General features: G+C 45.1%; 1 protein-coding gene across 2 annotated transcripts in view; it reads left to right on the forward strand.

The window, feature by feature from the left end:
* The first annotated feature begins 4,094 nt into the window (after positions 1 to 4,094).
* The window catches only part of SLC10A7 (solute carrier family 10 member 7), a 366,690-nt gene continuing 343,784 nt past the window's right edge, over positions 4,095 to 27,000 (forward strand). For both annotated transcript variants that reach the window (XM_030191671.1, XM_030191672.1), the window contains exons 1-2: positions 4,095 to 4,508; positions 22,772 to 22,854. In XM_030191671.1, coding sequence (XP_030047531.1) covers positions 4,409 to 4,508; positions 22,772 to 22,854 — 183 coding nt within the window. In that variant the 5' untranslated portion in view covers positions 4,095 to 4,408. The remainder of the gene's footprint in view (positions 4,509 to 22,771; positions 22,855 to 27,000) is intronic.

Genomic DNA, 27,000 nt, shown 5'->3' on the forward strand with positions numbered 1-27,000 from the left:
ACTCGTAAGGGCTACTATGGTAGTGGTGAACAGTTGTGAGTAGTGGGTTTTGGGGAGCTCAGCACACAAGGTAAGGGAGCTATGTTCCTGGGAGCATTTTCTGAAGTCCACTGCAGTGCCCCCTAGGGTGCCCAGTTGGTGTCCTGGCATGTCAGGGGGACCAGTGCACTAGACATGCTGGCTCCTCCCACTCCCAAATGGCTTGCATTTGGACATTTTGTACTTGGACGTCTTTGGTTTTGAAAATCGCCGAAAGTCAAAGACATCCAAATCCAAGGACGTCCAAATCTAGGGACATCCAAATTTAAGGACATCCTTGGATTTGGACATCTCTGACGGTATTTTCGAAACGAAAGATGGACGTCCATCTTTTTTCAAAAATATGGTTTTCCCCGCCCCCGGATTTGGATGTTTTACAAAGACATCCAAATCACAACTTGAAAGTTTCTTTCGAAAATGCCCCTCTATATCTTTTTTGAGATGCGGTGACCAGAATTGAACACAATATTCGATGTGCGTTACTAGGAGAAATATGATCATGTAACCCCACTTCTTTAAAATGTTCATTGGCTACCTATTACACACAGAATTACTTAAAAAATTCTTCTGGATTTAAAATTAAAAGCTCAGACACCCCTTTTTTTCTGGTTCATTTCTTGACTCCATATGTTCCTTCTCATATGCTTCGTTCATTCATCTGAACAGCATCTTTTGGTGGTACCATCTTTTCGCCATATCAGACATGAAGTGACATGCGAGTCAATTTTTTCAGTTGTAGGTCCCACTCTGTGGAATGCTATACCACTCTACCTTAGATCACAAACTTCATTGACCAAATTTAAAACAGATCTTAAAACATTTCTTTTTGAAGATGCTTTTACATTTGTATAAAAGTACCCGTAAGGTCAGCCTGCGGGCTAGTAAGTTAGTACACATGCTTTATCCTCCCTCTGCCACCGTCTATACCCCCCCTTTTCTATCTTTTATTGTAGTTCTGTTTCTCCCTCCCCCTACTATTTTTTCTGATTTCTACTTTTCCTTCTCTCTTTTTACTGAACTTTTAGATTTGTAAGCTGCATAGATACATTTTTATGACTTGTGTGATAGCAAGATTGAAATAAACTTGGAAAGTTGGTCTGCTTCTACCATGAGCATAATACCATGGAATGAAGCAAGCTAACCCCTGGATTCTATACATGGTGCCCAAATTTGGGTACCGATCCAAGATGACATGCAACATAATTGGATAATGAGCCATTAACAAGCAATAATTGAATGCTAAGAACCAATTATTGACATTAATTGGCACCAATTCGGATTTGTGCACTCATCTGGCTGCACTATTATATAATGCTAGGAACCCAAATCCCATAGTTTGTAACCCAAATGGGGGCATGGCCATGGGAGGGGCATGGGTGGGTCAGGAGAGTTCTGAAAAGTGTTGTAGTGGGGATCTGCGCCAATTTGTGTGCCAGGATTTAGCTGTGTTAAGTCCAGCATCCAGAGTTGGGCGTGGGAATCCGCTCTATGCACTATTCAGTAAATACAAAGGAGATCAGGAGCTGTCGTAGCATGATGGTGACTTCTTGGCGGAGCAGTCTGTTATAATATTTAAATAGTATTTGCACGTGTGTGTATCCCACAAGTAACAGCACTGTGAAGAAATTCTCTTGGAACCAAAAAACACTGGCACCCACAGTTTTGAAAAAAATCTAAACACAGCGCATAAAAAGCAATAAACCCTCCGGGGCATGAAAGTTCGCATTGAACCCCCACAAAAAGGAACTTTCACACCCTGGGTGGTTTATTGCTTATATGCATGAAAGCAGTGTGTAGCAGTGGAACGCTGTGGAGCTGTGTCCATAGCACATGCTGTTCTGGGAATGCGCATAGTGTCGATGATAGCGAGTGACTGTCCTACGCATGAACTGCTTAGCGGGTGGCTGTTCTATGCATATGCTGCTTTGCAGGTGGCTATTCTATGTATGTTCTGGTGCTTTTACTATCGAGCTGTTTGCTGTAATTGTGAGCAGCTCATTTGAATGATGTCCTTTGAGCATCACTCACTATTTCAAACTCGTTGACTTTTACAGGGAACCTAAAAGCAATTTTTTTTTAATGGGGACTTTTATGTATCAGCACCTTAATCGGCTAGGATAATCTCATACAAGATAGTACTATCTTAATGCGGTTAAGGGCTCCTTTTACAAAGCTGCGCTACCGATTAGGGTGCTCTGAACTCGAAGAAGCCCATGGGAATAGAATGGGCTTCTTTGCATTCAGCGTGCCACTAGTCAGTATTACAACTTTGTAAAAGGAGTCCTAAGTGCTGAATATCACACATGCTATGTTTTATCCTGTTACGTATGCATGGATATTCAATGCTGGTGCATGGACACGGCTTAGCATTGAATATCCGGGAATAAAGCTGGCAGTGATCAGCAAAACAGTGACTTCCCCAGCTGAATAATGGGCCCAATATGTCTGCTGGAGAGGGGTTATATTGCTGATACTGAAATGAAATCAGAATCAGATTTCATTTTGTATGGTGAATTATGTGGGGAAATTGTTGCATGAGGAAAGGTCCTGTGGATGCAGAATATATGCTTGCATTTAGCACTGTGAAAATGCAGAGTCAGGGGTCAGTATTTTTGATATTAGAGTTCCAGGCAACATAATTAAACTAAAAAAAATTGTGTTCAGTATAATCAATGTTGCATGTTTTTGTTTTATATAGCTGGGATTTTAATTGGATTTTTTTTAATTCCTGGGGCAACTAACTGACTAGTGTAATCCTCACCCTCCTTCCTGATCAGAGATTCAGGGGGAGCCCTTTCTTTTGGTTGCCTTGGGGGATGCCACCTCATCCCTCACCTTAGGCAGCAGACTGCCATGAGCTGCCCCTGGGGGTAAGTGCTGTCAGTGGAGGGGGCTAAGAGAAAAAAGTTTATGTGGTGAGGTGGGGTGCTGCCTCTGGGGAATGAAGGCTAGAAAAAAAGTGTTGCATGTAAGTGGGGGGGGGGGGGGGGGGGGGGGAGGAAAGTGCTGTGGATGGCCCCAGGAAAAAAGTGCTGCCTGTTTGAGGGGATATTTTTTCCATTCATGTGACATGGTATGGGGATTTGCTGGTAAAAAGGGAGAAAAGCCAAGATTTGGAGAAGGAAATGGGACTTGATATACCACCTTTCTGTGTTTTTTACAACTACATTCAAAGTGGTTTACACAGTATATACAGGTGCTTATTTATACCTGGTTAAGTGACTTGCCCAGAATCACAAGGAGTTACAGGGGGAACTGATCCCAGTTTCCCAGGATCAAGGTCCGCTGCACTAACCACTAGGCTAGTCTTCTGCTGCTGTCAGACTTAGGGAGGAAGGGGGAGAGGGAAAGTGCACTCTCCCCTTACCAATTTCCCACGGTGCTGGCTCATTTCAGTAAAAACAAAAGAAAAAACAACAACCCTTAATTGTTTTGATATGCTGGTTTCACATTCAGCATTGTAGTCTGGGGTGTGGATGTGTATTTGTTTTTTTTAAATAACCATAATGAATGTGTATGAAATGCACATACGCAAATGATATGCTCTATGCCAAACCACACCCTCCCCCCAAATGAAACAGTCAAACTATGATTTGAGACTGGCCCACCAGGATGGCCGGGACAGTCGACTAGGGACCTATTTCTCCAAGGGGGAGGGGGAAACAAAGTAAATTTTTTGCATTACCTAACACAACGCTCGAGTCCCATCTGCCTCTGAAAAAGGCGGCACAACACAGACAGTGATAAGCATAAATAGGAAGAGCAAACAACACGAGCATCGCCCACCCACAATGGCATACACTACAGTAAGAAAACATCTGGAAGAGAGATGAGAGGGTGCTCCGCCCAGAGCCTTGCCAGGAGGTATGGAGGCGCCCGACAGCGACACCGCTGCCTCCACGTCACACACTCTGGTGTGTCTAGTTAGCTTTAGGTCTGTAAACCACCGCGCGCCTCGCAGCCATAGCAGCGCGCAGCCGCACTGTCCCGATTCGTGCCCCATGTCTACGGCAGTGCCGGACGGAGGAGAAGCCTGCGGGCGCTGATTGGTTGGAGGGCTTGGCGCGTGGGGGAGCCGTGGGAACGTGGACAGTAGTCGTGGTGGTGGTTCTGTGGCGCGTGTGCTCCTCCTCTTCTCATTTCTTCTCCTGTGTTGGGGCTCGCGAGGCGTTTTTAGGAGCGGGGTGGTAACGACTACGGCGCTCTGAGGCGACTTTCCTGTGACCGGAGAGTTCCCGGGGGGGAAGAGTGACATGAAAGCACTCCGGCCGCGTTTTGAAAGCTCAGCCCGCCGCTGCTGCCGCCGGTGAGCCAAGCTGGCTGAGCGTCGCCCTTGCTACGGCTGCCCGCAGGTTCGGCGGTCGCTGCCATGGGCCTGCTGGACAGGATCCGCAAAGAGTGGTTCATTCTGGGTATAGTGCTGGTAATCGTAGCGGCTAAGTGGGAGCCGTCCATAGGGCAGAAAGGGGGTAAGTGCTTGCATTCTGGCTCCTGCCTTTCTTTTCATTCGTGTATGTACTTGTGCCAGTTATATATCTTTTGGGAGGACTACAGCTTAGATCACAGTCCGATTTCAGATTATTGTGGTTCTCCCACCCGCCTGAAAAGAGGATCCCGGTTCAAATCCCGCTGCTTGTCCTTGGGTAAGACATATAATCTTTGTGAGCCGTCCAGGTGGTCAGAAAAATAATTATCTATGGTACCTGAATGTATACTGATAACTTTCGGCCTTGCAGAAATTTAAATACAAAATAAATATGTTGGTTTATTTTCACGAGCATAAACAATCTGTTCACAACCAAAGAGGACAGAATAGGGTCGGTGGGGGATGGTCTGAGCATCCATGCAGACTGGATGGCAGGTTTCCTCTGAATGTGTAACGCGAACAGAGTTGGAATTAATTTGGTCCGTTTTTATCGGCTGTGCAATTGACACGTTGCATTCCTAGCCTCGCTCCCTGCTTCCGTGTGAACTTGTGTAGGATTACAACAAAACCCCAGCTAGCTTTGAGAATTTTCCCTTTAGTAATAGCATCCAAACTATTGGATTGCTACAGTAGCAAATAGTTATTTTTCAATGTTAGTGGTTGGTGATGAATTTCAAGTGGCATTCACATTCTAGGTCATCTTTCAACCTGTTACTCGGGGTTATGCTTGAAGACTATAAGGCAAAAATTGCTCCCCACCCGTGCAGTTTTGAATCTCCTAAACTTTTTCTGGAGGCTTGTTTGTGGTGCCACCTTTTGAACAGTTATGCAGTTTTATTCCAGTACCATATACAGTAGCTTGCAGTTAAGTTTGAACTGTGAGGTGCTCTCTACCTTGTGAGAATACAGTGAGAAATTATGTGACACATAACTCAGACTCACCAGAGCTGCGTTGTACTGGTATTAACCAAAATAACTGGTATGGAGGTGTGCCAGCAGTAAATCAGAGGAAATGGTGGCGGAGATTCTGTACTGGGGAACGAGGTAGGGGGCCACACTTAAGGTCAGTGGGGGCTGCCGCTACTCCTGGGCCTTACAATAAAGAAGGATGCACTAGTGAACTGAACAGGCAGAGGAAAATCTCATCCCACGGCTTTTCCTACCATCTCTATGCTGATGACTCCCAAATCTACCTTTCTACCCCTGATATCTCACCTTGCATCCAAACCAAAGTTTCAGCGTGCTTGTCTGACATTGCTGTCTGGATGTCTCAACGCCACCTGAAATTAAATATGACCAAAACCGAGCTTCTCATTTCCCCCCCCAAACCCACCTCCCTGCTCCCCCCGTTTTCTATTTCTGTTGATGGTTCTCTCATTCTCCCTGTCTCCTCAGCTCGAAACCTTGGGATCATCTTTGACTCTTCTCTCTCCTTCTCTGCTCATATCCAGCAGATTGCCAAGACCTGTCGTTTCTTTCTTTACAACATCCGTAAAATCCGCCCCTTTCTTTCCGAGCACACTCTACCAAAACCCTCATCCACCCTCATCCTTGTCGCCTCTCGTTTAGACTACTGCAATCTGCTTCTTGCTGGCCTCCCACTTAGTCACCTCTCCCCTCTCCAGTCGGTTCAAAACTCTGCTGCCCGTCTCATCTTCCGCCAGGGTCGCTTTACTCATACTACCCCTCTCCTCAAGTCGCTTCACTGGCTCCCTATCCGTTTTCGCATCCTGTTCAAACTTCTTCTACTAACCTATAAATGTACTCACTCTGCTGCTCCCCAGTATCTCTCCACACTCGTCCTTCCCTACACCCCTTCCCGTGCACTCCGCTCCATGGATAAATCCTTCTTATCTGTTCCCTTCTCCACTACTGCCAACTCCACCCTACGCCTGGAATAAACTTCCTGAGCCCCTGCGTCTTGCCCCATCCTTGGCCACCTTTAAATCTAGACTGAAAGCCCACCTCTTTAACATTGCTTTTGACTCGTAACCACTCGCCTCCACCTACCCTCCTGTCTTCCTTCCCGTTCACATTAATTGATTTGATTTGCTTACTTTATTTATTTTTTGTCTATTAGATTGTAAGCTCTTTGAGCAGGGACTGTCTTTCTTCTATGTTTGTGCAGCGCTGCGTACGCCTTGTAGCGCTATAGAAATGCTAAATAGTAGTAGTAGAGCAGCGTTTTTCATCCGATGTGCTGCGAGAATTTTCTGTCACTCCTGTCCAATCCCCAGCCAGTGGCCTGATGTTATAAGATTTTTTTTTCTGTAGCAGCAGGCGGCGGCGGCAGCAGCAGGCAGTGATTCAAATGGCCTGCTAGTGCCAACCCTCAAGTCTTCTCTGGTGTAACTTCTGCTTCCGCATAGGCGGGAAGCATCAGAGAGAGGGCTTGGTTTGGAACAGGCAGGCTGTCTGAATTTCTGTCACTGACTGCTACATGAAAAAAGGTGAGAGAAAAACACAGGCTAAATTCCCCAGTTTGTGTACCCAGATACCATAAGTAAGTTAATGGAACCTTCATACTAAACCTGCTTTAACTTGGCTATATGTTGTTGACTGGCTCAATTATAGTGTGTGTTCCTTTGGCACTTTGCTAGTTCTCATCACAAATTTTAACCAGATTATTACATAGTGAAAACTGTGTGACATTCAGATAGTGTCCATTTGGTATGATCTCATTACTTTGTCATTACAGGGGTAGTTCTATAATTGTGTGCCTGGTGGGAGTCTATTTTAAAGGAATTTAGGCCTACAGATCTGATTCAGTGAATGTAGTCAACTCCCAACATAACACAAAAACTTCTCTACCATAATCACACCATACTGTTCTCTTCCCGTCTCACAAAATTTAAAAATTCTTGGAGTCACCATTGATCGAAACTTCACACTCCATGCCCACGTGAAGAATACGACGAAAAAGATGTTCCACTCCATGTGGAAACTCAAAAGAGTAAAACCTTTCTTCCCAAGATACATCTTCCGTATCCTGATACAGTCATCTAATATAATAAAACGCACCGTGAACGTTCTAATGAGGACAACGTTCTGTGAAGCCCTGAAGCCATCTGACGTCACTGAAGCTGTAGGGTTCGTGGATTCGTGGTGTGAAGCCTCCCTTCAAGCCAGCCAGCCAGCCGTCTCTGCCCCGCCCTCGCGACAAAACAAACAAATCCGGAAGCGAAACGTCAGGGAAGGAGGCGGCGCTCCCGACGTCTAGCCTTCCCTTCGCTGTGTTCCGCCTTCAAAATAAGGCGGAACACAGCGAAGGGAAAGCTACACGTCGGGAGCGCCGCCTCCTTCCCTGACGCTTCGCTGCCGGAAACGCCACGGAGGTAAATTGAAAAAGAAGAAAAAAAAACCCAAAACGATGCATGGATGCGAAGGGGGGGGGGCATGGATGCGAAGGGGGGGAGGAGAAGAGGGCGGGCCAGGCTGGGACATGGGATAGAGAGGAGCATGGATGCGAGGGGGGGGGGGGTCATGGAAGGGAGAGAGGGGACTTGCTGGAAAAGGATGAATGGAGGCGGCAGGGGACAGAGGAGCATGGATGGGCATGGATTGCGAGGGCAGGGCTCAGGGAGAGAGGGGAATTGCTGGAAATGGATGAATGGAGGGGGCAGGGGACAGAGGAGCATGGATTGGGAGGGCAGGACTCAGGGAGAGAGGGAAATTGCTGGCTAGGGATGAATAGAGGAGACAGATGGGCATGGATGGATATGGATTGCAGGGCAGGCCTCAGGGAGAGAGGGCAATTGCTGGATAGGGATGAATGGAGGGGCCAGGTGACAAAGGAGCATGGATGGGCATGGATTGGAAGGGCATGACACAGGGAGAGGGGAAATGCTGGATAGGGATGAATGGAGGGAACAGATGGGCATGGATGGATATGGATTGCAGGGCAGGCCTCAGGCAGAGAGGGAAAATGCTGGATAGGGATGAATGGAGGGGGCAGGTGACAGAGAAACATGGATGGCCATGGATTGGGAGGGCAGGGCTCAGGGAGAGAGGGGAATTGCTGGAAAGGGATGAATGGAGGGGGCAGGGGACAGAGGAGCATGGATGGGCATTGATTGGGAGGGCAGGGCTCAGGGAGAGAGGGGAATTGCTGGAAAAGGATGAATGGAGGGGCCAGGGGACAGATGGCCATGGATTGGGAGGGCACGGCTCACACTCTCTCTCTGATATACAATGTCTTTCTGACTCTCACTCTCACACACTCTGTCTCACACTGTATCACATTCACTCTCTATGTGCCACACAGTCACTCACACACTCGCTTGGTCTCATACACTCACTCAAACAGAGAATCTGTGTCTCACACACACTCTCTCTCTCGCCCACACACACACACTCTCTCTCACAGTGTGTCTCACATACACACTTGCACACACTCTCATTCTCACACACACACTCTCTCACAAACACACTCACACCCAGACTCACTCTCTCTCACACACTTTCACTCTGACTCTCAAACAGTCACTCTCACATACACTCTCCCAAACATACACACTCCGAGGAAAACCTTGCTAGCGCCCGTTTCATTTGTGTCAGAAACGGGCCTTTTTTACTAGTTGGTAATAAGTCATCTGGACTACTGCAACGCACTATACGCTGGCTGCAAAGAACAGACTATCAAAAAAACTCCAAACAGCCCAGAATACCGTCGCCAGACTCATATTTGGAAAAACTAAATATGAAAGTGCAAAACCCCTAAGAGAGAAACTGCACTGGCTCCCACTTAAGGAACGCATTGCGTTCAAGCTATGTACGATAGTACACAAAATCATTCACGCAGACGCCCCGATCTACATGCTGAACCTAGTGGACCTACCTCCCAGAAACGCCACAAGAACATCCCGCAAATTTCTCAATTTGCACTTCCCCAGCTGTAAAGGACTAAAATACAAGCTGATGCATGTCACTGCCTTCTCTTAAATGAGCACGCAGATATGGAATGCTCTACCCACAGACCTGAAATCAATTGTTGAAACAAATAACTTTCGCAAATCTCTGAAGACATACTTCTTTAACAAGGCCTACAACGAGAACCAATAGCTTCACTGATCCACTTTCCCAACCAGCTATGAAAATCCTCTTCTACAATCACCCGCCTAATCACTTCCTCTTTCTTCCCTATTTAATCTGTGCACACTACTAACTGTATCTAATATTCTGGAATGACAATGTCATAACAAAACAATGTAAACCATATTGAGCCTGCAAATAGGTGGGATAATGTGGGATACAAATGCAGTAAATAATAATAATAATAATGAATGTGGTCACCACCAGCACTGTTGTGGTGGTGGGGGGTACTGACTTTAAAATTGTTTTTGAATGCATGTTATTTGTGGCTAATTTTGTTATCTTGAAAGTGTATTGTTGCCCCATTTGCCAGCTTGTGTCTTCAATAAAAAATATTCAACTATAAAGATAACACAATGATTAAAAATTTAATTATTGAACTTTTTAACACAATCTTAATATTCCTTAAAAAACTGTGTGCTTTGACAATTTTTGTACCTTGTTAATGTGCTGCAAAATGTTGAAAATCACTGAGCTTGAGAGAAGTTTTGATTTGCTTGGGGTTATAAAAGTGAACAGAGGTGATGCATACCAAGTGTGCAGTACTAAGGTTTCAGGACTGTGGGCTCTAGTGCCTGATTTATAATACATTGTTCCCCAGGGGCATTCAGTGGAAGAAAAAAAATTCTTTATATGTTAAGTCATTTGGGGACAGGAAAATACCTTCTGTACCTAAGTGTAATTTGCCTTGAGCTACAACTGAAAAAAAGCTGAAGTCAAGTCCAAAATCTCTTTCCATTCTGCCCGTTCTGGCTATGCTAAGTTAAGAGTGCGATCTGTCCTTTAAGTGAGAACCTAAGAATACCTTACTGGTCACAGACAGCAGAAGGGGGTGGACCCCTGGGACCATGGCCCTACTGATATTTGGCCCAACATAACATCAGCAATTAGAAAGCTTGTGGTCAGGACTGAAAATTGTTTTGTTTGGCCCTTCCAACCAAAACAGATGCTCTGCTACCCCTGATACAGGGTCGGACCAAAGATCTATCCTGCTTTCCAACAGTGGCCGATCTGGGTCACAAGAGCCTGGCAGGTTGCCAGATTCCATTCTCCCTCATACCAGGCATAAGCAGTGTATTTGCTCATGTGCATTCTAATGATGTATGGACTCTTTCTCCAGGAATTTGTCCAAATATTTTTAAAACCCAGGTATGCTAACTGCTTTTATGCCCTCCAGCAACAAATTACAGTGGTTAATTATGCATTGAGTGGGAAAAAATATTTTCTCTTGTAAATGCAGGAGTAGCTTAATGTTTAGAGCAGAGGGCTGAGAACCAGGAGAGCCCTGCTCAAATCCTACTGTGGCTTGTCTGTTCTATTCTACTCTGTTGGCGTCAGTGGTGTAGCAAGGGGGAGGGGCGGTCCGCTCCGGGTGTCAGCACAAGGGGGGTGCTCCGCCGCTCCCGCTGCTTCCAGGCACCCCCCCTCCATAGGCGCCTCGACGGTATAACCCTCCTCCTCCTTCCTTCCCGCCCTCGGCAGCCCTCTTCCTCCTCTCCGCCCCCCCCCCCATGTCATAACCCTCTACTTCCCGTGGTGGCAGCGGCGTCAGTTCCGTTACGAAGAAGGCACTGTCTGCAGGCTCCCCTCTGGCTTCAGCTTCTCCCTTCGCTCTTCACACAGTGAGTGTCCCGCCTTCGCGATGACGCATTTCCTGTTTCCGCGAAGGCGGGACACTCACTGTGTGAAGAGCGAAGGGAGAAGCTGAAGCCGGAGGGGAGCCTACAGTGCCTTCTTCGTAACGGAACTGATGCCGCTGCCACCACGGGAAGTAAAGGGTTATGATACGGGGGGGGGAGGGGCAGAGCGGAGGAGGAGGGCTGCCGTGGGCGGAAAGGAAGGACTCAGAGGGATAGGGAGTGGGACTGTTAAAGAGAGCCTCCTGTATTTGTGGGGGCAGCAGTCAGGTGAAGGAAGGAAGGAACGGAGAGGGCAGGGGAGAGAGGAGAATGCTGGACATGGATGGGAGGGGAGAGCAGGGGGAGAGAACAGATTGCTGAACATGGAGAGAAGGGGAGGACATGGAGAGAAGGGGAGGGCATGGGGAGAGAAGAGATCGCTGGAGGGGAGGGCAGGGGAGAGAGGAGAATGCTGGACATGGATGGGAGGGGCGAGCAGGGGGAGAGAACAGATTGCTGAACATGGAGAGAAGGGGAGGGCATGGAGGAGAGAAGGGGAGGGCATGGGGGAGAGAAGAGATCACTGGAGAGGAGGGGAGGGCAGGGGAGAGAGGAGAATTGCTGGACATGGATGAATGAATGGGAGCAGGGGAGAGAGGAAATTTGCAGGATATGGGTGGATGGAGAAGACGGCAGGGGAGAATGGAGAGTTCCTGGACATAGATGGAGAATTGCTGGATATGGAGGGATGAATGGGGGCATGGGAGAGAGGAAATTTGCTTGATATGGGTGGATTGAGGAGAGTGCAGGGGAGAATGGAGAGTTGTTGGACATGGATGGATGGAGGGGAGGAAAGTCAGGAAGGAAATGCACATGGATGGAAGAGAGAAGAGAGGAGAAATGTTGGACAAGGATGGAGGGAAGGAAAGACAAAGGAAGGAGATGCACATGGAGAGAGGGCAGATCCTAGATGGAAGGGGCAGGGAGAGAGGGCAGACTTTGGATGGAGGGGACAGGAGAGAGAGGGCAGAAACTGGATGGCAGGGAGAGAGAGAGAGAGAAGGCAGATGCTGGATGGAAGGAAGACAGTGAAAAGAAAATGAGGAAAGCAGAAACCAGAGAACAAACTAAGTAAAATATATATTTTATTTTTTTGCTTTAGGATAAAGTAGTATTGTAGCTGTGTTAATAAATGCTTATAAATAGAACATGGAAATAAGGTAATCTTTATTGGACTAATTTTAATATATTTTGACTAACCTTCGGAGAACAAAACCCCTTTCCTCAGGTCAGGATAGGATATTGTAAAATCACTATACTGATCTGAGGAAGGAGGTTTTGGCCTCTGAAAGCTAAATGTATTTATATTCATAGTGAGATTTAGTGTTGTGGGTATTTGGATCTGTATTATGTTAAATTGTGTTACCCTCCCTTCTGTTTTTTAAACACAGACTTTTCACCCACTTTAGAATTTTTGAAATATTCTGGGAGTTTTTTTTCGGAAGGTGGTGGAAGCTAGTGATGGCAATATTTACAGTGGAGCATAAAAGTCAGGCTCCCTGTTACACTGAGGCTATTTTTTAAAATTTAATATATTTTATCCTTCAGATCTGAATCCCCAGTGTGACACTATATTGGAGTGATGTGTTTGATAGTTTCTTTGTTATAACTACACACTTGTTGCAGATTGTTTATTTGTGAGTATTGAAATAATAGCCATAGAAAAAAGACAAATTCGCCACCACAATATTCACAAGATAAACTACTACTACTTATCATTTCTATAGTGCTACTAGATGTACGCAGCGCACTTTGCAGCATTCTTTTGATGTTTCAGCATTAGGTGTTCAAGTGGCCATCTCTGGGGCTCTGGTGGCCCGTGCTTGTTTCTGATGGTTGGAAAGAGTATTGGATAGATAGTTGGATAGAGGTAGCTAAGATTGAGATGGGCTCTGCTTTTCTTTCAGATGCCCTCTATGATTTACTGTGGGCTTCTGCTAAATCCATGGCTCTGGGAGTGTCAGCCTTTAGGACTCTTTGGCCCAGAGATTGGTCTGCAGATGTTGCTTCAAAGTCCAAACTGAGTAAGTTTCCGTTTCGGGGGGGTCTCTATTGTTTGGAGAAGATTTGGACAAGCTGGTCAAAAGTTTAGGAGATACCAAAGTGCCTAGCCTTTCAGAGGATTGTGCGACGACTGTTCGCAAGGGGTTGAGGTCAAGGGCGTGATGCTTGGTGTTTCTGCGTTAGCAGAAAGACTCCGTTTCAAAGTTCTTGTTACTTTCAGCGAAATCAGTCCTTTCGTGGGGGTAAGCGGTGAAGCAGGGATGGTTCCTTCTCTTCCCAGTCTTCCAGTCGTGCAGCACGATGAAGTTTTGCTGGTCCAGCCTCCAGTACCAGTTGGAAGTCGCTTAAAGGAGTTTTACTGGAGGTGGGTCCAAATTACTTCCAATAGGTTCTCGAAATTATTCGGAACGGTTATGCTCTCAAATTCACTTATGTTCTGCCAGATGTTTTTATAGAGTCCCCTTGTCAGTCTGGGGTAAAGGCTCGAGCAGTAAGAGACACTCTAGACACATTAATTGCTTTACAAGCAGTCTGCCCAGTACCGGTTCAGGAATGGGGCAAGGGCAGGTATTATATACGTTTTGTCGTCCCAAGAAAAAGAAGGATCTTTTCGTCCAATTCTGAATCTCAAGAAAGTAAACAGGGCTCTTTGCGTATCTCCTTTTTGTATGGAGACCCTAAGATCAGTTATAGTAGCGGTTCACTCGGGAGAGTTTCTCACCGCACTCGATCTTTTCCACATTCCTATTCGCCAGATGCATCATTGCTTCCTATGATTTTGCGTGTCAGGCCAGCATTTTCAGGTTACGGCAATGCCATTTGCCTTGCCACAGCTCCTCGAACATTCACCAAAGTCATGGTGGTAGTAGTGGCGGCACTTTGCAAAAAAGATATTTTGGTGCATCCCGACCTGAACGATTGGTTAATTTGCACAAAGTTATTACAAGAAAGTTCTCAAGTTACAACACAAATTGTTCAATTCTTGGAATCACTAGGTTGGGTGATAATCCACAAGAGTCGTCTAGTACCATTGCAGAGGTTGGACTACCTAGTAGTGACATTTGATACCGTTCATCACATTCTCAAGATTCAGCAGCAGGTGCAGGACCTCTGCAGATAGCCAAATCCGTCGGCTCGGCTTTACCTTCAGGTACTGGAATCAGTGGTGGCATCCATCAAGACAGTACAGTGGGCCACGTCTCATAAGAGAACTCTTCAGAATTCCCTTCTTTCCAGATGGTCTCTCTAAAGAGATTCAGTGGAGGACAGTTTGACTTTGCCAGGGCAGGTTCGTCAGGATCTCCATTGGTGGTTACGGTTGAGTAATTTGTCAGCGGGTCGACTGCTAGACTCTCCTCAGAGGATGGAAGTGTCCACAGATTCCAGTCTCAAAGGTTGGGGAGCTCTGTGCTTAGGCTATCTGACACAGGCACTCTGGTCAGTGAAGGAATCCATGTGTTCCATCAATCTGTTGGATATCAGGGTGATTTGACTGGCATTGCTTCACTTTCAGGAGCTTCTGCAGGGAGAAGCAGTACAAGTACTGTTGGACAATGCTACGGCAGTGGTGTACCTCAACAGACAAGGGGATATGAGGAGTCCCATTCTTGCGCAGGAGACCCGGGAAATCATGCTGTGGGCGGAGATACACCTGCTAGATTTGTCCGCCTCTCATGTAGTGGGGATCCTCAATGTTCAAGCAGATTTCCTCAGTCGGCAAGCCCTAGATCTGGGGGAATGGTCGCTCAGTGTGAAGTCGTTTAGCTTGGTAGTTCAGATATGGGGCTGTCCGGTGATGATTTAATGGGAACTCACCAGAATGCCAAACTACCATATTTTTTCAGTCACAGAAAGGACCAGTCCTCCGAGGGGTTAGATGCATTAATCTGTCCGTGGCTGGCGGGTTGTCGTTGGTCTACTTCCTTAGCTTTTATCCGGGTTTGGCGATTTTTGAGGCATGGTTTGAGGTTCGGGGAGCTTCTCCTTTTTATGCTACAATACCACAAGTACTAGATTTCCTACAAGGTAGTCTGGATAAAGGTTTAGCATTGGCTTCGCTTAACATTCAGCTCACAGCCTTAGCTTCTTTTTGAGGACGAGTGAAGGGTAAAATCTTAAATAGTCATCTGGATATCATTCGTTTTCTCAAGGGAGTTCAAGTTTTACGTCTGCATTAGCATCGTTTTCCTTTGTGGGATCTCAATCTCTTGCTTCTGATGCTGATACAGGCTCTTTTTGAGCCCTTAGTCTCCATATTTCTCAAAGATCTTACTTTGAAGGCGGTGTTTTTAGTAGCTATTTCTTCCACAAGGCGTGTGTCAGAATTACAGGCTTTATCTTGTAAATAGCAACATTTTTTGCAGTTCTTCAACAATCATTTAGTCTTAAGATCAGTTCCCTCATTTCTACCTAAGCTAGATATTCACAGTGTGTTGAAAGCCTATATAAGGCGAACTGAGGACTTTAGACTTTCGGACTGTCTCTTTGTGCTCCTTGGAGGTGGTCGTAGAGGTTTGGCGGCATCTAAGGCTACTTTATTCAGGCAGATCAAGGAAATGATTACTTCAGCATATATTTTAAAGAACAAATCCATTCCAGCGGCGTTTTCTTTAGTGTGTCCAGTAGATATTTTGCAAGGTAGCTACATGGTCTTCTTTACATTCTTCTTTTGTCAAGCATTTATAGAGTAGATGTTCAAGCGAGTAGAGATGTAGTTTTTTGGTCAGCGGGTGTCGATGGCGGGGCTGTTGGGTCCCTTTCGAATTAGACTGCTTTGATACTTCCCATCATTTCAGCTGGGCCAGTCTGGAGGGACAGTAAGGAAGGTGAAATTAGGTCCTACCTGCTAATTTTCTTTCCTTTAGTCCCTCTGGACCGCCCCAGTGCCTTCCCTGCACCATTGTAATTACTTTAAATTTGTTCGGTATATGATTGTTTTCTTTGTGGAGTACAGTACTTCTTAATGGTTAAGAAAAAATGAAAAAAAAGAAAAATAAGCAAATCCAAAACTTTGTTCTTTGTTTATGTGCAAAGTTGCATTAAGATAGTTTTTTTAGGAGTTAAGGGTTAAATTAATAAAGTGGCTAGAAAACTGTATAGAAGTATGAATGGAATGTAAAGTGGTATAAAATACTGTGGAAGAGTAGCGTCAGTGCCTAAGACCGGCCAACACTATTACATTAGTGTTAGTTAGGGAAAGAAAAAATAGTTAGAAAAGGAGAAGACGTGAGAGAAAGGGACAAACTGAACTTATTTTAATTTTAAGAGACAGAGGGCCACAGTGTAAAATTCTCCTAGAAGCAGAATTTCTGCCGTTATCCAGAGCAGACAGGGTTTTCCCTCCATTTACTTTGTTTTTGAGGGGAGGTTTAGGAGGAAGACCAGCCGTGCATTTCAGAAAATCTACAAGGGCCCCGGAGCAAGAAAGATTTCACCGGCACGCTTAGAACCAAAGGAATTGAGACACCGACAGCTAAGTGACTGAGATACTGGGACTGAGTATCAAGGGGAAAGTGGGTGTTACTTATTTTAAAGGGGAAAAAAGGAAAAAGAGAGAAGAGGAAAAAATTCCAAACCAAATACTTACCTGTTTCTGAAGGGGGGGGAAGAAGACGTTTCCTGCAAAACATAAAGGGAAACACAAAGTATCAAAGTCCGGAGAAACATCCTTTGAGAGAGTACAAAGAATTGTTAACAGGGGAAAGGTTTAGTGAGAATAAAAAAAAACAATACTTATCTGATGTCTGTTCTGGTTCTGTGGTAAGAATACCTGAAAATAGAAAAGAAGCGAGTTTATATTTCTTTTTAAAAGAAAAGGGTTATTCATGTACATAAATTGTAGGATTCATTGTATAATTTTGTAAGTTTGTCTTTAATTTACTTTGAGGTTGAATTTAAAGAATTTAAAATAAATACCAATTTATTGCATTGAAAAGAACCCTGTGGCTGATTGAGTTGTGTGGGAGCCCAATAGGGAGAATCCTAAATTTAGTTTCATTTTCCTCTTCCATTCTTAGAGAGTGGAAGACGAGGATAGTGATTCTAACACATTTCCGGTAACTTATAGTGTGCTCGCATTCAGGCCCGACTACAAACACCTGACTTTGGGTGAGCACACAGGTACATCTGAGGTGCCAGCATACTTATTGCTCTTTCTATGAGTGGCTGCAGCACAATGGAGCACAAATGGTGGTTTTCCTTTCTTTCTTCTGCTTTGTTTCTGATATACTGAGACTTGATAAGTCTGAGCTGGGCTCTCTCAGGATTCTATGTTCTCAGTCTCCACCTGCTGGAAGGCATGCACATCCCATCAATTTCAACTGGGCCGGTCCGGAGGGACTAAAGGAAAGAAAATTTAGTAGGTAGGACCTAATTTCACCTTTTTTTTTCTTTTCTGTAGACCTGACTTCCCATTATAAAATAGGAAGTCCACATCTATTTTGGCACACCTAAACCATGCCTTCGCCATACCACTTTGAAATCTCTACATCCTGAGGATTCTACTTGTGCAGATGGCAGCCATGTGCAACTAGTTGTTTTGAAATCTGCTATTTGCATGTCTAGGTGCTTCTATATTCCGTTAGTGTCCTCACTCCAGTTATTAAGCCAGTTTGATTATGTTATAATTGCTGTTGGAACGTGGCCCCAACACCATTGCTACTTAACATAAAATCTTGTGTTCCACTAAGGACCAGATCTAAAATAGCTCCTCATCAGCCTTCCTACTTCCAAAGGTCTGGAGCTGGGACCCCCCCCCCCCTTCCTCCTCCCTTCTCTCATTCTGGATATGAACAAGCACATGCGCCATTCCCAGTTCTCCTCCTGAACATCCTAATACTCAGCACTAACAGTGTGCCTAAATTTGCATATAATTAGCGTTGAGCATTAGATAGTACCTTTTGTCACTCTGATTTTTCTCGCACTGTTCGGAACAGTGCTGGAGTTTTGAGCATCTGCCTATTAGTCAGTCAAAAGAACACTTTAGCTCACAGTGGGGCTGTTGCAATAGAGTGCACTAGACTTTGTGTAAGGGTAGTGGGGGGTGTCATGTCCCCTACCTCAACACAAGCGGTGTCCTCGGGCTGCGCAGGGTCCAGTCGACACGCACACTTGACTGGCACAGCCCTGAGCAATGTGTGTGTAGTTCTTCTCTGGCTGCAGACTCCTTGATTGCTTTGCTTCCATGCACCTGGCTCTGCTCTCTCTCTGCCTGGCTTCCAGGCTCCTTGATTGCTTTGCTTCCACCCACCTGGGTCTGCTATTCCTCTGCCTGGCTTCCCTTGCTTCTCCTCCTATTGGTCTTCCGGTTCCTCCTTCCCCTGCTCTTGTCCTATGGCTGTGCCCCTTCTCCCTGCTGATGTCAGACGCCAGCACTTTATCAGCTGAGCTCTCCCTAGACTCCTTGCTTCGGCTTCTACTTTGGTAGGTGTTACTTGCTCAGTAGTGTGCTTCTCCTCTACTTTGTTCTTCGTTGCTTACTTAGCCTGTACCTGGATTACTCTCGTGTCTGCTGCAAGCCTTACTGACCTTGCCTGTACCTGGATTACTCTCTTGACCTGCTGCCTGCCTACTGACCCTGCCTGTACCTGGATTACTCTCTTGACCTGCTGCCTACCTACTGACTCTGCCTGTACCTGGATCATTCTCTTGCCTGCTGCCTGTCTGGCCATCACGTTCATCACCCCGCTTCCTGCTCCATCTCGTAAGCCCTGCAGGCCGCCCGCACCTAGGGGCTCAACCTCTGGGGAACGACGGTCACCGCAGGTGAAACCCGGGGTTGTCCGGTTAACAAGCAGAACCTGGTCCGAGTACCGGGCTCGGCAGCGCTCTACTTGGTACAAGAACTCTGCCTATACCTATTAAGTTCAAGGATGGAGTCCAATGAACAAGAGCTCGACCAAACTATCCAGGAACCACAAATAATTGAACTAAACAAACTAATATGGTACACAAAACAGCTTTACAAATTAGAAAAGGTTTTATATGTTTTCTAAACTGAAAGTGAGTACGAAATCTTAGAGTGCTAAAGTTGGTCGCAAATTGTATTTAAATATAGTTAAATGGACGTTAATCAGGGCATTTGCTATACCCTCCCAGGGCTCAGAGAACAGCACACAAACAAACCCTGCTCTTACTGCTGAAAACCTACCACCAGCTTGGAGCTGAGTTTGGAGGGGGGGTGTTTGAAGAGAGGATTTATGATTTTTCAGTTTAAAATCTGCAATGTTTGATTTGTTCCAAAAGTAGAAGGAAGCCTGTACAGGGAAGTCTGATTAAACCTGAAAGTGAAAGCACACATTGGTGGCTTGAGTTAGCATCATCTAAGGTTTTGTCTGTGCCTCTTGATTGTGAAGCTTCTTTCTATTGTGATTATTGTGTCCCCCTGGAGAGGTCCTTGAAATTTTGTCAGGTTCAAGTTTCCTGCTGCTGAAATTCACTGCGCAGTTTCAGCCAATGCCAAATTGTCCATCTCCTGAACAGGAATAGCCCCCCCTCCCTTTCCCCCTTCCAACTGAAGGAACTAAACTTCCTCCTTCCAACCCTGGTGGTCTAATGGCTTGTTGGAGTAGGAGTGACCGCCAGTCACTTAAATACAAGCCTTTCAAGTATATTTAAAGGTGCAGAAGAAAGGTGACGATATATTCATCACTTCAGGGTTAGTCTGGGCATGTGCACAAGAGCTGTGCTTATCATGAAACTTGTGCGCATGCACCAGGCACGTTCCTCCTCTTTACTTTCAGTCTCCCAGCACACATAATTTGAATGCCATTAGTATTGTGCTGTTGCTGCGGTAAGGGACGGGCGCTGTTTGCTTTAGCACTGAAGCTTTGAGCATCGGGGCCCAAGTGCACTGATGTAAAAAGGGGTTTTGCACACAAACTAGCTCTAACACAAGAGTCTGCGCAGACACCAGTGTACAACATATTTAAAACCATGAAATGAGGTTGGTTACATAGAGGCATATTTTCAAAGCACTTAGCCTTCCAAAGTTCCATAGGTTTCTATGGAACTTTGGAAGGCTAAGTGCTTTGAAAATATGCCTAATATTCTGCCAAGTTGCAGAGATATGCTCAAAAGAATGAAGGACTGAGCACAATGCTAGGACTTCATTGGCAAGTCTGAGGAAGTGTAGTGGGTTATCTCATTCTTACAGTAACATCTGTGATGATTTGCAAGAGGAAAGAGTGATCTGAGGTGAACTCACTCAGATAAGATAAAAATTAAGTAGAACTATAAAATACTGAGTGGAGTGGAACAGGTAGACTTGTATTGCTTGTTTATTCTTTGCAAAAATAATAGGATTAGGGGGCACGCAATGAAGCTACTAAGTAGTAAATTTACAACAAATTGGAGAAAATATTTCTTTGCTTGATATGTAATTAAACTCTGGAATTTGTTGCCAGGGAATGTGGTAAAAGCAGTTAGCTTAGCAGTGTTTAAAAAAGGTTTTAATAATTTCCTCATAGAAAAGTCCATAAGCCATTATTAAGATGGACTTGGGAAAATCCACTGCTTATTTCTAGGATAAGCAGCATAAAATCTGTTTTACTTTTTTGGGATCTTGCCAGATACTTGTGACCTGGAATCGCCACTGTTGGCAACAGGATACTGAGCTTGATGGACCTTCAGTCTGTCCCAGTATGGCAGTGCTTATGTTCTTATTTGTTATAGGGGATTAAAAATGGCAGTATAAATTAGAGGACTATGATAAAATAAGGGCGACCTGTTGTTACTAGATAAGAATCTGAGTTGTTTTATAAAGAAGAAAAAGTTTATTAAAAAGCTATTGAAAATTTTGGCAAGTCAATTTTTTTTAATCGGTAATTTTTTTTTTTTAAAGGAATTTGTGTTTGTGTGTATGTATAACTTTTGGCAGTCTGGAGTGGCCTTACAGGGGTTTTTACTCTGTTTTGCAGACTGGGGCACAGTTTTAGAGAGGCAATGGTAGTGGAGGGTTATTTTCCTGGGATAAAGTACATGGGTCCAGGTTGGGACCAGTATATGTGTGTGGGGGGGGGGGGGGGGGGGAGGTTGTCAGATTAATTCACACTCTCTAGTTGCTATATAAAATACTAACACTAATTGATAAAATGCATAGTTTAGGCCTTACGTATCTATCAAACTAGTAATTCTATACACCCTAGCTAGGACTCTGCAATCATCCCAGTACTAAATTCAATAGTTCCCTCACTTCAATAAATACACTTCAGCATTATTCATAATGCTGTCTTTAGCATTGTTGGCCCAGTCTTATAGTATAATTTGCCACCCTACCTGTGCTCCGAACTATCATTCCAGAAATTTAAAAAGTAAAAAAAAAATAACCCCAAAACAAAAAAACTATAGTTTTAGGGCCATTGGCACCTAATTATCTCTCCCATTGTTGATGTGGGACAAGGACATTTTAGAAAGGACATACAAATAGGAACTGAGATGACCAGATCAAGACATCTCATGTTCTTCAACTGTTAGAGCAGGATCTGCTGACGTACAGCCTGTTCTAAAATATGTCAAGGAATGGAAATTTATGTGCTGGATAGGTGGTGTCCATTTTATAACCATAAAACGTGTCCGGTATCAACGGGGTCAACACGAGCACATAAACATGTGTGCTAGAACATACCTCTGTTTTTAGATTGCTTTTGGGTTAAGGGGACACACTCCCTTTACCCCTCCATTGGAACGCTGCTTAATATAAGCACATTTATGAAACCTAGACATCCTAGGTAGCAGGTGAAAATCTGTGTTGATCTGTTTGGACATAAGCCCCAGGATTCTATAAAGGGCATCCAAAATTAGATGCAGGTCCCAGATTGGCACCCAAATAATTAGTTAATGGGCTCTAATGATTTAATTATTGGAGTTAACAAGCATTTAATTGGCACTAATTATTTAGGTGCTGATCTGGCTGCATGCTATTCTGTAACAGTAGGCGCCTAAATTGGATCACGCGTAGCTCAAAGGGGGTATGGCCATGGGGTGGGTTGGGGCATTCACAAAAGGATTTGCACCCAACTTGTATGCCTGGATTTATACCAAGTTTCATATGGCGAAAGCCCTTGCACCCAAAATTGAGTGTGGAATTGGTGCGCAATTCTGTTCGATAAAGAACGTTCATCCTGGAGTGCCCTATGTAGAATAACAAGTGCTGATTTTTATCATTGCCTAATTTTTGGTACCATTTATAGAATTTCCCCCAAGGTGCATTTCCCTTCTGAAATGGAGAATATACACTTATTTTTCAGGCTCACTCAAAAGACATCCAAACACGCCTCCTTCCCTTGAGCATGTTTTTGTATTTTAGATGTGTATGTCTCAGCCTTGTAAAATTGGGATTTGTATATGTAATCAGTATACATGTCAAAATGCCTGTTTATGCATGTCTAAAATTTAAATAGCACTTCTAAAATAAGTGCCTTATGTCACACGTTTCTAAATGAGCGCCTTATTCTTTAAATTGTAATAAAGTCTTTCTTTAAGACATCTCTCTATAATGTTCAGTTTCTCAGTAACACTTTGCTTTTTGTTCTAGGACCACTGGTGCCAGAAATTACCATAACATATATAGCTGTTTCTGCCATATTCTTTAACAGTGGACTTTCACTGAAAACCGAGGTACAGTAAACTGGAAAAAAATTCTAGTGTGTGTTTTTTTTTGTTTGTTTATTTTTGTTTGTAAAGATGCTTTTTGGATGTAATTTTTATAAAGGATTGTCTGTGCATGTCAGAATACATGCATAAAAGGCCTCTTATAGGCCTATGTGTAAATGAACATGAAACTTTTCCACAGTCCAGCTGTGGGTGTGCTTTGGGATGTAGCTTAGGTGAGGTCATGAAGTAAACATGTAGGTTATGAAATAGGCAGTAGGCATAAACCTACATGGTTGCACTGCAGCTTTTGTGTCTTTGTAAATAAGGCTTAAAGTAATCATCCTATTGTTTAGAAATGGAGTGACTCTTTTGAAATGTTAGAATATTTTTGAAATAGGTTTAAAAGAGAAAAAGAAGTTCCACCCAGAATTTGAGGAGTCTACTTCCTGAGACTAATGAAATGTGTTTCCATCGGCTGTTCATAGCTATAGATCTGAAAAATGAGACCCTGTCAGAATCCTTGGGCCCTGTTTACTAAGCTGTGCTGTAGGCATGCAAACCTTTTAGCGCATGCTAAGGCTAGAGACCCCAACAGGAATATAATGGGAGCAACTACAGCGGCTTAGTAAGCAGGGCCCCTTGTGTCTTCCCTGGCATGTCCTAGAAATCTGGTATGGATAGCACCCAAACACAAATATCACTGCTGATGGATCTTATAATCCTTCATCGTCTTCACAAACTAGAGCTAAAGAGGGTTGAATTTAGGCCTTTTTCCTGGCAATAGGGTTAGCTCAGTTATATTTACTGGTCTACCAAAAAGAAGCCAGTTTTCTTATGTGAAATTCTAATTTAAATACATTCTTAGCCACTCACATTGACTTACCACATGAAACTTACCAGTGGTCTGAATTGGCTTATATAAGTGATTGCCGAATAGCCTTACACCTGACACATCCTTAGTGTAAAAAAATCTCCTCTCCTTTAGTTTCAAGGAACAGTGCCTCCTTTGAAGGCTGTTAATGAACTGGACAGTTATTTATGTTTTAGTGGTGCAGCAGATGGATGTTTTGATTTATTTTTTTTTTAAACAAAAACAAGAAAAGGCGCTGGTCAAAACTGGCAAAACTTGCACGAGGGATCTGTGCATTCCTGCTACCAGGATGTCTTTTGAGAGGACATTTTCTATTGCGGGAAGGACTGGGAAGACAGCAGATCTAGACTGAATCCTGAGATTGTTGAAAACTTATTCTTCCACAGATTAAAAAAATCATAACAGTGCTTCATTTTTCTCCCCCACTAGGGCATGCAGAGCAGGTTGTATTTTGTCCCCTTGGACATAGGATGGATTAGGGTTCCTTGGGTATGTCTGATATTGTTGGGGTTGGAAGGGTAGAGGTGGCATTTCAGTTGCTAGTTGTTGTTTTCTATTTGTGATTTATAAACAGTTGTACAGAATATTCCTTTTTATACTTTAATGAAAAGATTTAAATATAAAATCATATGTTTTCGAGGCTTGTGCCAGTGGAGACAGTCTTTGTTTACGAGTCATTCTCTATGTGGTACCATTAGGGCTCTTCATCCAATGTGCGTCCTAACATGATTAATCGCGCATTTTTAAAAAATTACTCGCACTAGAAATCTTAACTCGATTAATCGCACCATGCTGCTCTCTCCTACTGCTGCCCCCTCCCTCCCCGGTGCTCCTGCAGGTTGTTCTATCACTTGCAGCCTTTTCTCTCCTGCCGCCCGCCACACTCTGAATTTGCCTTGTACACACAGCAACATTAAGCACATGCTGTTCCACTTCTCTCTGTAACTGGAGCCCTCCCTCTCTAGCATCCCACCTTCTCTGATGAAACTTTCTGTTTCCTGCTGCAGGAGTCAGACGCTAGAGAGAAGAGAGGAGATGGTGCCCACGGGGTGAGAGGACAGACCGGAGGAGATGGTGCCCATGGAGGAGAGGGGAAGGGAGGAGATACAGAAGGAGAGAGGAGATGGTGCCCATGGGGGAAGGGAAGGGATAGAAACGAGGAAGAAAAATGGCAGAAAGTTGAATGTGAAAGATATTATAGGGGAAGAAGTGAAGAAGAGAGGAGGAGAGAAAAGAAATAGGGAGGAGAGAGGAGGCCCTGAAAATAGAGTTCAGAGCACAGATAGAGGAGCAGAACCAGAGACAAGGAATAAGATGAATAGAAAAATAAAGCACTGGACAACAAAGGTAAGAAAAATGATTTTATTTTCAGTTTAATAACTGAAGTACAACATGTCGGTTTTGAGACTTGACATCTGCAGTCTATATGTTGAGGGCGACAGTCTATGCGATCAATCATGCGATTTAAAATTTTTGATTCCTTGTCACTTGCAGCAGATGAATCCAGGAACTAGTGGGTTAAGTCCGCCTACCAGCAGGTGGAGATAGAGATAAACAAACTAAAGGCAGTGATGTCAGACGGCCAGCTCCTTACTCAGTAAGTATGTCTCTATCTCAGCAGGTGGTGGACGGCTTTTTCTTCAGCTCCTGGGCCCAAGGCCTCTGAGGGTGCTCCTGGGCCGGTGGCCAGTTTGAGCCGGGGGTGGCGGACTGGTGGTGTCCCCTTTGGCAGCATATGCAGTTGCTGGGTCCCTGCTGCACCTCAAATTCCCTCTGAACAGGCTTTTGTTGTTCCTTTCTTCCCTGTTTGTTTCTGCCTCCTTACTAAAAAAAAAGAGAACCATAGAATTTATTTAAAAGAGAAACACAGAAGCACAGGGAAGTCTGTTTTTGCTGAGAGCAGGTTTGTGTTACTGCTGTCCAAGTCCTGTTTTCTGTTGCCTGCTTGTCTGAGCCTGCCTCAAAGTGGAGTTGGAGAGTTTTTTTTTCTTCGGCTCAGCTGTCAGTTCCCCTCGCTTTCCCGGTCCGCGGTAAGTCCTGCTGGGTTTCTGTTCGGGGACGGGCGATGGCAGCGGAGGCGGTAAAACACTGTTCCCGATGTGGGAAACGGTGTTTGGCGGTGGGCCTATGCAGCGCAGGGTGCGCTGATTTGGCGGGACTTGATGGAGCGGTGCCCCCCCCCCCCCCCCGAGAGCGTGCTTTCCCTCCTGGAGCCTGGTGATTCTCACGCCATTTTGCGATTGGTCACGGAGCCGGCTCTGGTAGCGGTTTTGGGCAAAGCTTCTCCGCTGGTAGAAGAGTCGGGGGGGGGGGGGGGCGTCAGGCACTGTGGGCAGTGGTGCAGGTGCCATGGCTGCGACCTCCTCCGTTGTGGGGGAGGGGTTTTCGCCTAGGCTTTCTTTGGGGACTGAGGAGGGGTCCTGCATACGGTCGCCTACAGCTTCCTCCGTGGTGGCTTTCTCGGAGCAGACGGGAGTAGAGGACGTGGAGGATGGTGTCCTCACTGACCAACCGGAGGACTCTTCTGCCGTGAGGATTTTCCATAAGAGGTAGTTGTCCTCCTTTATCTCTCAGGCGCTGGAAGCCCTGAATATAGAGGACCCTGAGGTTGCGGGTTCTCAGGCGGTCAACCCCAAGATGGCTAGTACCAGACGACCTTCTAAAGTCTTTCTGGTACATAAAATGAAGAGTTGATTTCAGCCCAGTGGGCGGATCCAGATGGGGGACTGAAAGTAGCCAGGGCTATGGCCAGGCTGTATCCGGTTTCAGCGGACCGTTTAGAGCAGTTTGCTCTACCTAGGGTGGATGCCCTGGCGACGGCAGTCATTAAGAAGACTACTCATCCAGTGAAGGTGGTGTGGCACTTAAGGATATGCAAGACAGGCGGCTAGAGGCCTCTTTAAAACGTGCCTTTGAGGTGGCCGCTTTGACACTTCAAGCTTCTGTTTGTAGTTCTTATGCGGCTAGAGCTTGTCTCAGTTGGCTACATTCTGTCATGGATTCGATTTTGGAGCCTGATATGCCGGGAACTCCTCAGATGTCGCAGATGGATATTGGGCTGGTGTACTTGGCGGATGCCTTGTATGATTTGGTCCGTGCTTCGGCCAAATTCATGGCCTTGACCGTTTCCTCTCGGTGTCTTCTGTGGCTCCATCATTGGGCCGCAGATATGGCCTCTAAGCAACGGCTCATTAAATTGCCTTTCCAAGGGAAATTGCTTTTTGGGGAAGACCTAGAAAGGAGCCTCGATGTCATGTTTCAGAGAGACGCGCCGGTATCGCTTGGGGCGGTCCAACATA

This window comes from Microcaecilia unicolor, chromosome 2, assembly GCF_901765095.1.
Source record: "Microcaecilia unicolor chromosome 2, aMicUni1.1, whole genome shotgun sequence".
Classification (NCBI taxonomy): Eukaryota; Metazoa; Chordata; class Amphibia; order Gymnophiona; family Siphonopidae; genus Microcaecilia; species Microcaecilia unicolor.